The following is a 10,621-nucleotide window of genomic DNA, read 5'->3' as shown; positions in this document are numbered from 1 at the left end:
GTGGAGGAGCGGGACGTGCCGCGGCAGGCGGGCGGGACCGGCGGGGAAGGCAGGCTCGGCACTGCGGGACAAACCCACCCGTGCGGGCCGAAGCGGCGCCCCAAGGACAGAGGGAGCGGAGCCGGAGCAGCTCGGCCGGCGGCTGCACAGCCCTGCCCAGGCCACCTGCAGCGCCCTGCCCGCCCGCCTCGGAGCTCCAGGAATACTTTGGGAAGGTTTCATGGAATCATAGAATTGCTTAGGTTGCAAAAGCCCTTCAAGGTCATCGAGTCCAACCATTCGCCCAGCGCTACCAAGCCCGTCCATGTCCCACACATCCACATCCACAGGACTTTTTAATCCAAGCATGAGTTCACCACTGCCCTGGGAAGCCTGTGCTAGGGCAGGAAAACTCCGCACGTCAAGAAACTTTTGTAATATCCAATCTAAACCTATCCTAGCACAGCTGCAGGCCGTTCCCTCTCCTTCCTGTCCCTGTTCCTGGGAGCACAGCCCGACCCCCCCAGCTGTCCCCTCCTGCCAGGAGCTGTGCAGAGCCACAAGGTCCCCCCTGAGCCCCCTTTGCTCCAGGCTCAGCCCCTGCCCAGCCACTCCTGAACACGCACAAGCCTCCTTCACCACACACATCCCATGTCACACAGTTTTATTAGGGGCTATTGCCTGACACAAGGCACTCCATGAGGGAGCTCTGAGCAATGCCTGGAAAATATGAAAGCAAAGATCGGACACTGTGTACTGAAATGCCTCAATCACACCCACCACACTCAACTGCTGTTTTTGCTTGAACACAGGGGCAGCTAAAACACTCCAGTAGTGTAAAAAAAAAAGGCATTTTCAACTCACTGAAATAAGTCTGTTCAATTGTAACCTGAGGCTGATTTAGGCATACTAACCCTGTGCGCAGCCTCCTGACACAAGAGAGCACAAACCATCAGCATGAATCCATGCCACCTAAATGTGCTCTAAGAGAGCTGGAGAGGGACTTTGGGCAGAGAGTAACAGAGCAAGGGAGAATTGTCTTTCCACTGAGAGAGGGCAGGGATAGATGGGATGTTGGGAAGAGACTTCCCAGAGAGGATGGTAGGGCTAGGGCACAGGTTTCCCAGAGCAGCTGTGGCTCCTCACCCCTGGCAGTGTCCAAGGCCAGGCTGGATGGGGCTTGGAGCAGCCTGGGATGAGGTGCCCTGCACACAGCAGCAGGTGGACACAGATCTTTAAGGTCCTTTTCAAACCAAACCACTGTGATTTTGTGATCCACTCACCATTTCCCAGCTTCCCAGCCCCAGCCCCTGGCACCACTCAGAAACATTTATCTTATGTTACTAGAAAACAATACATCTTTGTTTTGGACTGAGATACTTTTGAGTTCAGGACTTTCCAACTACAGCAGCACATGAAACATGGCACAGCAACATGAAGTAGTAACAAGGGGTTAGTCACTGGGCAGAAAGAGAGTCACAAGCTGTAAAAGCTGTCCTAGAATGAACGTGATGTTGGGCAGATCAGAGTGGAAATGTTCCACAGCAGTATTCCCTCACACCTGTAAGGCCCCTCAGCCACCTCTTTTGGGGCCCTGGGACAAAAGAAACAAGATGGTGAAGGAGCACAGGATCCTCCTCCCAGAGCACAGCACCAACTGTTCCGAAAAAGGTATCTGCCATCTCTGGATTTCAAGTGTGTGAATATTTTTGGCCGGTACTGCAGAGCCCACTCTCTCAAAGAACTCAGGCCATTAACAAGAGAAGCTTGTTAGCCTGAACTGTGTGAGAATGTTTCTAGCTGCCTGTAACTCCACAGCTGGATTGGGATGCAGGACACTCCTGTACAGGAAGTTAACCTGGGACTGTGCACGTATCAAGAGCAGTCCTGCCCCAGCCTGAACCCCCCTGCCCTGGGCTGAGCCCCAGCGTGGGCAGCAGGGCAGGGGGGATCCTGCCCCTGTGCCCCTGGGCTCAGGTGAGAGCCCACCTGCAGAGCTGCCCCAGCCCTGGCTCCAGCAGCACAAGGAGCTGGAGCTCCTGAAGGGAATCCAGAGGCACCAACTTGATCAGAGGGATGGAGCAGCTCTTCTGAGAGAATTGGGACTGTTCAACCTGCAGAAGAGGCAGCTTTGAGGTGACCCAATTGCAGCCTTCCAGTACCTGAAGAGAGCTGACAAGAAAGATGAAGAGATTATTTACATGGGCCTGGAGTGACAAGGAGCAATGGCTTAATAGTGACAGAGGCCAAGGTTAGATGGGATATTGGAAAGTTCTTGGCTGTGAGGTTGGTGAGGCCCTGGCACAGGTTGCTCAGATCAGCTGTGGCTGCCCCTGGATCCCTGGAAGTGCTCACAGCCAGGCTGAACAAGGCTTGGAGTGACCTGGGATAGTGGAAGGTGTCCCTGCCCATGGCAGAAGGGTGGAGCAAGACAATCTTCAAGGTCTTCTCCAAAACCATTCTGGGATTCTCAGATTTAAATCTCCAGGTATTACTGCTGTTGACAGCTACACCTGCAATAGTCCCGAGACACAAAGACCAGTAGTCCAAAGGCCAGGCACCAGGATGGGTTAGACAACAATTCCAAGAAATGCTCTGTCAGTGTCACAGTTAAGGGATTCCTGTGAAGCCCAGTGGGTGATCCCTGTGACCCCCAGCTGCAACGTCCCTCTCTGCAGGATATGCTGCCTGGCACAAACGATAAACACTGAGAAGGTCCCTCAGCTCTATCACTCTCCTGGCTTGTGTAAGGGGAGTTTGCCCACTCAGCTATTAAGGATACCCCTGATTTCCAGAGTTCCTCCAGCAGGGCTGTGTCCAGGGGAGTTCAGATCTGTGATTCTACAGGCGCAAGAGTGAGCCAGAAGTATAGGCAAAAAGAAATCACTCAGAACACAGTATTTTTACATTCAGAACAGAGCCTTTTTACATGGGAACCTTTATTCTCACCGAGATCTGTACATTCAAGTCGCACATGCTTTTGTCGTCTTTGACGGAGCTGGAACACTGGATCACAACAGCCTGGTCTGGTCTGCTAGAACCAGCCTGGTCTGGTCTGTTAGTTTTAAGAGTTTATGCTTCAAAAGTAGACAGGAATTTTGTGACTATTTCCTTCAACTTTGCTTCTGTCTGGTCAGAGATCTTCCCTTCGGTCCTGTGGGAAGAGTTCAGTTAAATTCTGACACAACAATCAAAACAGCATCAACCCCAAGACAAACACAGAAGCTTTACAACAAACCTCCCCATTCCTAACAAATTCAGGAGATAAACGAACACACTTGTTTGGTGCATGAAGCCATCCCACTGACAGAATATCCCTTCTCCTGAAAGAGCCAGTCCTGTTTAATTCAGAACAGCTATCTGAATTCCAACAAGGCCCAACCTACAGAGCTGGTCCCCAGAGACAGAAGGCGTATGATTGTCTTCATGACAAAAAAAGCCAGGACCAGTTTCCAGGACAGGACTATGGAAATAATCCCCAACAGTTCACTCAGCAGCACTTAACCCACAGCACTCCAACAGCTCAAAGCTGTCCACAATACGGGAACTGAATCAATCAAGATTTCAGGAACAGGTTAGAGGAGACACATTGCAAGAAGGTTCACTTTAAGCATCAGCTGCTTTTCCTTAAGAGCTGAAGCTGAGGATGGCAGATGGTAGGAAGGCTGATTTAACCCCCAGTTTTGATACAGCCAGCTGAATGCCTGATGTTCTAGGACACACTACACTAACAGTTCAGTGACCATTATCTGCACTCCAGACATCAATACCCTTGGGATAAAGCAAGGTAAACCACCATACCTGATTGTGGAGAGGAGGTCCTGGTGCTGGCTCAGTACATGAGCCAGGAAAGCACTCTCAAATTTGGTGATCTTGCTGGGCTCTAGCTTGTCCAAATGACCTCTTACACCAGCATAGATGACTGCCACCTGCTCCTCAATAGCCATGGGAACTGCAGGAAAAGACAGCACTCACACCACTGGAACTCTTCCCTCAGGACATAACAGACTACAGAGTCCTTGGAACGGACAGCTGTCCAAGCGCGCATGGACAGCTCAGTGCAAGCCAATTTGCATGTACCACGTGCACAGAACAGCCACTAATGCTAACCAAGCCCAACCTCGTTAGCACAGGGCACCAGTGGCAGGCAGCCCTGCCAAGCCCGGGGCACGCACTCACCGTACTGGCCCTGCTTGAGCAGCTCTGTCAGGCGCACGCCGCGGTTCAGCAGCTGCTGCGTGGCTGCGTCCAGGTCAGAGCCGAACTGGGCGAAGGCAGCGACCTCCCGGTACTGAGCCAGCTCCAGCTTCATGGTACCGGCCACCTGCAGGGCACAGCCACAGCCACTGACACCACCTCTAACTGTGCCCGGGAGTTTGAAGGTTAGCTAGCAGCTGACTGGTGTTACAAGTCAGCTCTGCCTTGCACTCCATACAAGTCAAATTTAAAAACTAACCGATGATTACGAACATTACAAAAATCCCACACTACCATAACCACACTATTTCTCTGCGGAAACAGCAACTGTTGATATACATCTCTCTAATTCTAGATTTAGTCTAATTCTAGATAATTTAGTCTGGACTAAAAGCCTGCAGTTAAGAGAGCATTCTCTATTTTGTAAGTGATCAGTACCCAGTTCAACACATCAAAATTGAATCCTGCATCTTTATGGAGACACTACTTCCCTTTCTCCCATGTCTTTCTCAGCAGGCAATGGAAGCATTAAAGAGATCTCTAAAGTTTGCTCTTTTATAATTTTGTAATACTGAGAGATGCAAAGCTTTAATCCCTCTCTGCTCACACCTACACACCACTCATCTCTAGCACGAGGAGTAACAGCAATTTCCCAATTACCTGCTTCATAGCCCTGGTCTGAGCAGCAGAACCCACACGGGACACAGACAGACCAACGTTGATGGCTGGACGGATACCTTTGTAGAACAACTCAGTTTCCAAGAAGATCTGCAGGATAGAATTGTATCATTATCTTGTTCAGAAGCCTGGAGGTCTCCTCAGAGACCAGCCACTAAGCTCCACAGAGATGCTGGGCTGCGAGGAAGCCATACCTGTCCATCAGTGATGGAGATGACATTGGTTGGAATGTAAGCAGACACGTCCCCAGCCTGAGTCTCGATGACAGGCAAGGCGGTGAGGGAGCCGCCCCCGAAGGAGTCGTTCATTTTGGCTGCCCTCTCCAGCAGCCGAGAGTGCAGGTAGAACACATCGCCCGGGTAGGCCTCGCGGCCAGGGGGGCGGCGCAGCAGCAGAGACATCTGACGGTAGGCAACAGCCTGCGTGGAGCAGAGACAGCCTTCAGAGCTCTGCACCCCACTGAACGTTTCACAGCTCTAAACCTGAGTGTTCTTACAGCTACAAACACCAATGCGACACCACGAGGCCTAAAACCAAAGTTTGCTGACCTGTTTGGACAAGTCATCATAGATGATGAGTGCGTGCTTCCCGTTGTCTCTGAAGTACTCCCCCATGGAGCAGCCTGAATAGGGAGCCAGGTACTGCAGGGGGGCCGCATCGGACGCTGTGGCAGACACCACAATAGTGTACTTCATGGCATCTGGAAAGGATTGGAAACACCTCTGAGTGCCTTGTGTCATCATGCCCAAAATCAGCAAACACAACGAGCGTGTGAAGGACCAGTGCTGAAGCACATCCAGGCAGTGTCACTGTTGCTACAGGAAAGCCCAGCACACCAGCTGTAGCTAAACACACCTGCTAGCAAAAGTGACTCAGGAAGTCTCAAGGGCAACTTTGTGGCAGCTAACATCTAACACTTGCAGACTTCTTTCCCATTCAAAACAAAGCTTAAGATGAAGACAAATTTTTCTTCTTAAAAAAACTCATACTGAAAGTCCATGGTTTCCTGGCTGCTGTAAGACAGTACAACCCTCCCTGAGTGTCAAACAAATTACCATCTTTAACATGTGGGTTCTTCCATGACAGCTGCCAGGACCACCAGGCATGAGGTCAAAGTGCCTGATCTCCTGCGAGGTCTGTTAAATGTGGAGCCTTGGTCATGGAAATCACGGATTCTGAAGATATGCTATTATTTAAAGCCTTATGTTTGGGCAGTGAAAACTCTTCACTGCATTTCCAGCTGCCATTCACACTGACTGGCACATGGGACAAATGCCAAGTCAATGGCAACTTGAAGGCCATAGCTTGTCACCAAGCCTGCCTGACTGCCAAGATGAAGCTTCCAACTCTGCTGAAAAAAACCCTAAAATCACAGGGCAACTTTTCCAGAAGCAATTCAGCAGTTTGGGAGCCTAAAAATAGTCTTCCTAACTGCAATACAGCAAAAATGAGGGTTTTTTTCCCCTAGAAAGGTATAGAGATTTCCTGTTCATAAAGTCAAGTAATTTAGTCATGTAATATGAATTCTGTCTACACTTGCATCCAGGAGAGGTTACAGCATTACAATGAGAAAAGGATGTCATCAGGTGCCAGGCTCAACCATCTCCAAAATTCATACCTGCATCAGTGAGCCTCTTTACCAGCTGAGCAACAGTGGATCTCTTCTGGCCAATTGCAACATAGATACAGTACAGCTTCTTCTTCTCGTCCGTGCCATCGTTGAATCGTTTCTGGTTGATTATGGTGTCAATTGCAATTGAAGTTTTCCTGTGGAACAGAGAGGCTGGTGAGTTAAGCTGCCCAAGGTTCTCCCAGCCCTTACTCAATCCTATGTCCAGCTCCACTGCACCTGAGTCTCTGTTTAAGGAACATTTTAGGCTTGAGCACTTAACTTACCCGGTCTGTCTGTCACCAATGATCAGCTCACGCTGGCCACGGCCAATGGGCACCAAGCTGTCCACAGCCTTAATCCCAGTCTGCATGGGCTCACGCACAGAGATCCTGGGAATGATCCCAGGCGCCTTCAAGCCAACTCTCCTACGTGTCTTAGATGCAATAGCACCCTAAAAGAGAGAAAAAACTGCTGAGGTCTGTATCACACAGGTAACAGCAGAGGTACTTGGCACCCAGCTACACCTACCTTCCCATCAATTGGATTGCCCAGGGCATCCACGACACGGCCCAGCAGCTCCTCCCCGACGGGAACATCCACAATGGCACCAGTCCGCTTCACAACGTCCCCCTCCTTGATCAGTCTGTCGTTACCAAACACGACAACACCAACGTTGTCAGGCTCCAAATTCAAGGACATGCCCTGGGACAGAGATCACATCACTCTGAGAAAACCCATACTGACAAGCACTAAAACTTTCATATTGACATGATCATTTTACTGTGGACAAAATCCTACATGATCTACCTCAACCTTGTGACAATTTTCTGCTTTTATGTACAAGTGTCTCTAGCCACGTTGCCTAAGTTTTCAACTTACAAGCTAGTTATACCCCAGCAGCCTAGCACTCAAGTCAATTGTTTCTCTAAAAAGAACAGAAAAGGTAAGCAAGGTTCAAGTATGTTACTCCCTTGCCTAGAAGCTGGACAAGAGAAAAGGACTGGCTTCTTCTCTGCTCAAGGTGAAATGGGTCATTAAAAATGCTCAAAGAGCTGTTACAGTACTCTTGGAACAGGTTTTAACCCACTGATAGGACTACAACAAACCAGCAAGCTGCATAATGTATTGAAGCAGAGACGTCATTACTAAACAGCAAACAGAAAAGACAACCTGAAACCAAAGAAAAAAATCCAGTGCCGGGTTAGTCCTTTTACTTTCTAAATGAAGACAAGGACAGCTCAAATGTTCAAATGCTGGCTGAGAATCAGATGCTGATACTGAAAGCAGTGTCGTAAGTTAAAAAAAAATAAATGTATTACTATGTACTAAAGTTGCAATGAAGCTGCAATGCAATGCTCATAGTGGTGCCTCCAAGCATAGTCTCAGGTTCTCCTTAAAGAACTGTCTTTTTAATATCTCTGTGCTAAAGAGAGACTGTGCTAAGTGGCATCAGCTTACCTTCAGCCCGGAAGAGAACTCAACCATCTCCTCTGCCTGCACATTCCTCAGGCCGTACACGCGGGCAATGCCGTCCCCGATGGAGAGCACGCGGCCCGTCTCCTCCAGCTCGGCCGAGGTGTCGGCTCCCAGGATGCGCTCCTCCAGGATGGAGGATACCTCGGCAGTACCTGGGGAGACGGTGCAAATCAGATTAGCATCTTAGGGTACAATGAGCAATCGGCAATCTTGCCTCAAATTCACAAGGTGCCTTTTCTCAGCTGTGCTCCACAGTCTAGCTAGCAACACCTTTACTTTGGGTAAGATAAATACCAGCCTCTGTATTGCCAGCAAATAAAAGCAGCTTCAACTCATCATCACCAGGCAGCTTCAACAAAAACAGGCCTGGTAGTTATCCACTTTCCTGATTACATCCTATGCTCTTGCTCCCTAGAAAGCAATTAGATTAATTAACCAGCCCAAGCCCAGGCAGAACAGGCCTGCTGGCAGAGCAGCTACTTAGCCTTGGATATCAGAACACCCTGCCAAACGATCTGTGATCCAAGACCCACACATATGTAAATGAATTTGGTTATGTTTCAGGAGCAAGTAGTTTGATCTAAGATATAAAAACATATTCTCCATACTGCAGTTTGATTTCCAACATCTTGTTATCTCCTCAGTTAAGAAACAGTAAGTAACATTGTAAACCTTACTTATTAGTAATGTCCTTTATCGCCTTAAAACAACTTGCATAAAGCACTGCCAAACACATGCCACACAGTGCAGCTGTCTTCTCTAAACACCAGAGTGCTGGCAGCAAAATAAAGTTGTGCTCAAGGACACAAGGTCAAACCCAGGCAGGCCTGGGGAAGTCATCCAGTCCTTCATTCTGCTGCAGGCGACTCCAATCTGGGGCTATTTTTTTTCAAATAATGCTGCAGGTGACTGGAATGCTATCGAAGCAGGTACTCTGTGTAAGCCAGCTGACACACAGCCACTCCCTGCTCTGGGGGCATTGTCAAGGTATTAAAGTGCAGTTTGCTGCATGTGAACAGGTAACAGTTCACCTAAATATGCTCAGAACATAAATGTCCTGAAGTCCTGTCAACTAACACTCATCGTATTCAAATTCCTTTTTTGTCTGACAGACCAAATTCTTAAACCACACTCAAGACCTTCCTCAGACTCACCAGTTTTCTGAAAGCATGCTTTGGAGGCATGGAGGTTTCTTGTAGCAACAAATGCTGCACCGAGGGTGTTTCTGGAAACCTAAAATAAGCCATTGTTTCAGTAAGAGTTCTTTAATCACGCAAAAAAATTGCTGAGAGATTAACACATCTTTGATCTTGAGCTAAGCTTCACAGCACCCCATTCACAGCTATAGAACCAAGTCCAGCACCATTAAGAAAGGACAAATAATGAAGGAGATTGCTCCAAATCCTTCACTGCATTTTTCTGCAGTGCGCTGATGTCACCATCAATCGCTGCAGCAGCTCCCAAAGAGAAACCTCCTCACATCTGTCATTTCTGTGCTGAACATGAGAACCTTGGGGCACAAAGAAATCACTGCACCAATCAGTGCTCTGCAGAAAGAGAAGGTTGTGTCTTCTAACACAAATCTAACTGCAGTGATATTGGTATTGTTTAAACACATAGAAAAAAAAAAAAAACACAAAGCACTATACCAAAAACACCTCAGAATCGCAATTACTTTGGAAAGGAGCTCTGAGGTCAACCTATGACCAAGCACCACCTTGCCAACTAGAACATGGCACCAAGTGCATTATATCCTTAAACACCTCTGAGCCTGGTAACTCCACCACCTCCCTGGTCATCCCCTTGCAATGCCTAATCACCCTTCCTGAGAAGAAACTCTTCTCATGGCCAACTCTGAACACTAAAGAAGAAAAAAATCTGTGATAATGAATGCATTACAAGATCATGCTTTTGCACTTTAAGCAAGGCTTCCAAGGCAGCATCCTGCACCCCGAGAAGGCCTCTCCCCCGTTCATATTCATTGGAAATACTGGTTCCTCACGGCTCTTCCCACCCTCCGTTTCCTCACAAACATTGAGGGGGTGTGAGAGGGATAAACCCCTCAGCCCCTCACACCCACAACCTTGACCTTGCCCTGACAGCTTTAAACCACTACCCCGAGCTCGCTCAAGGACACCCCGTTCCTCTGCGGGGTCTGTCCCACAGCGCTGACAGCACACCCCGTGCTTCCCTCCCCACACTCCGAAGTCACCCCCTCACACCCTCAATGTCACGGCGGCCCCCAAGATGGCGGCGGCGCCGCGTCCCCCCAGCCCCGCCGGCTCCGGGGCGGGCATGGCGCTCACCAGGCCGGCCTGCCGCGGCAGGGAGCGGGCGAGGGCGGCGGCCACGCGGGCGGAGAGCATCGCGGCGGCGGCGGCGGGTCCCGGGGGAGGCTGAGGCTGGCGGACGCTGAGGACTGCCGGCCGCGCGCTCTGCACACAAAATGGCGGCGGCGCCTCACGCCCCTTTTGGCGCCGAGGCCGCGCCCAGGGGGCGGGGAGCGCCAGGGAACTGCTTCCCGTGCCCCTGATTTGGATGCGTGTGTGTGTATTTACCTGTCTGTCCGTCTACACAGGAATATGTAGAATGGGCAATAAAAATAATAGAAATAATTTTTAAAAGCAAAATAAAACACTAAATGAGGCTTTTAGAAAAAAAAGCCCGCTGCGGGATGTG

The 10,621-nt window shown here is 49.5% G+C and overlaps 1 protein-coding gene across 1 annotated transcript; it reads right to left on the bottom strand.

The window, feature by feature from the left end:
• Positions 1–2,879: 2,879 nt before the first annotated feature.
• ATP5F1A (ATP synthase F1 subunit alpha) lies at positions 2,880–10,382 on the bottom strand. Its single transcript, XM_036403469.2, has 12 exons — positions 10,249–10,382; positions 9,097–9,175; positions 7,925–8,094; positions 6,995–7,168; positions 6,751–6,917; positions 6,473–6,621; positions 5,403–5,554; positions 5,049–5,273; positions 4,837–4,944; positions 4,159–4,303; positions 3,781–3,931; positions 2,880–3,133 (listed from the first exon to the last, which is right to left on the bottom strand). Exons 1-12 carry the CDS (start codon positions 10,306–10,308, stop codon positions 3,052–3,054), a joined length of 1,662 nt encoding a protein of 553 aa, XP_036259362.1. The 5' UTR covers positions 10,309–10,382; the 3' UTR covers positions 2,880–3,051.
• Positions 10,383–10,621: the final 239 nt, after the last annotated feature.

The sequence above is a fragment of the Molothrus ater genome, chromosome Z, assembly GCF_012460135.2.
Source record: "Molothrus ater isolate BHLD 08-10-18 breed brown headed cowbird chromosome Z, BPBGC_Mater_1.1, whole genome shotgun sequence".
Lineage (NCBI taxonomy): Eukaryota > Metazoa > Chordata > Aves > Passeriformes > Icteridae > Molothrus > Molothrus ater.
This window is presented reverse-complemented; position numbering and strand designations above follow the sequence as displayed.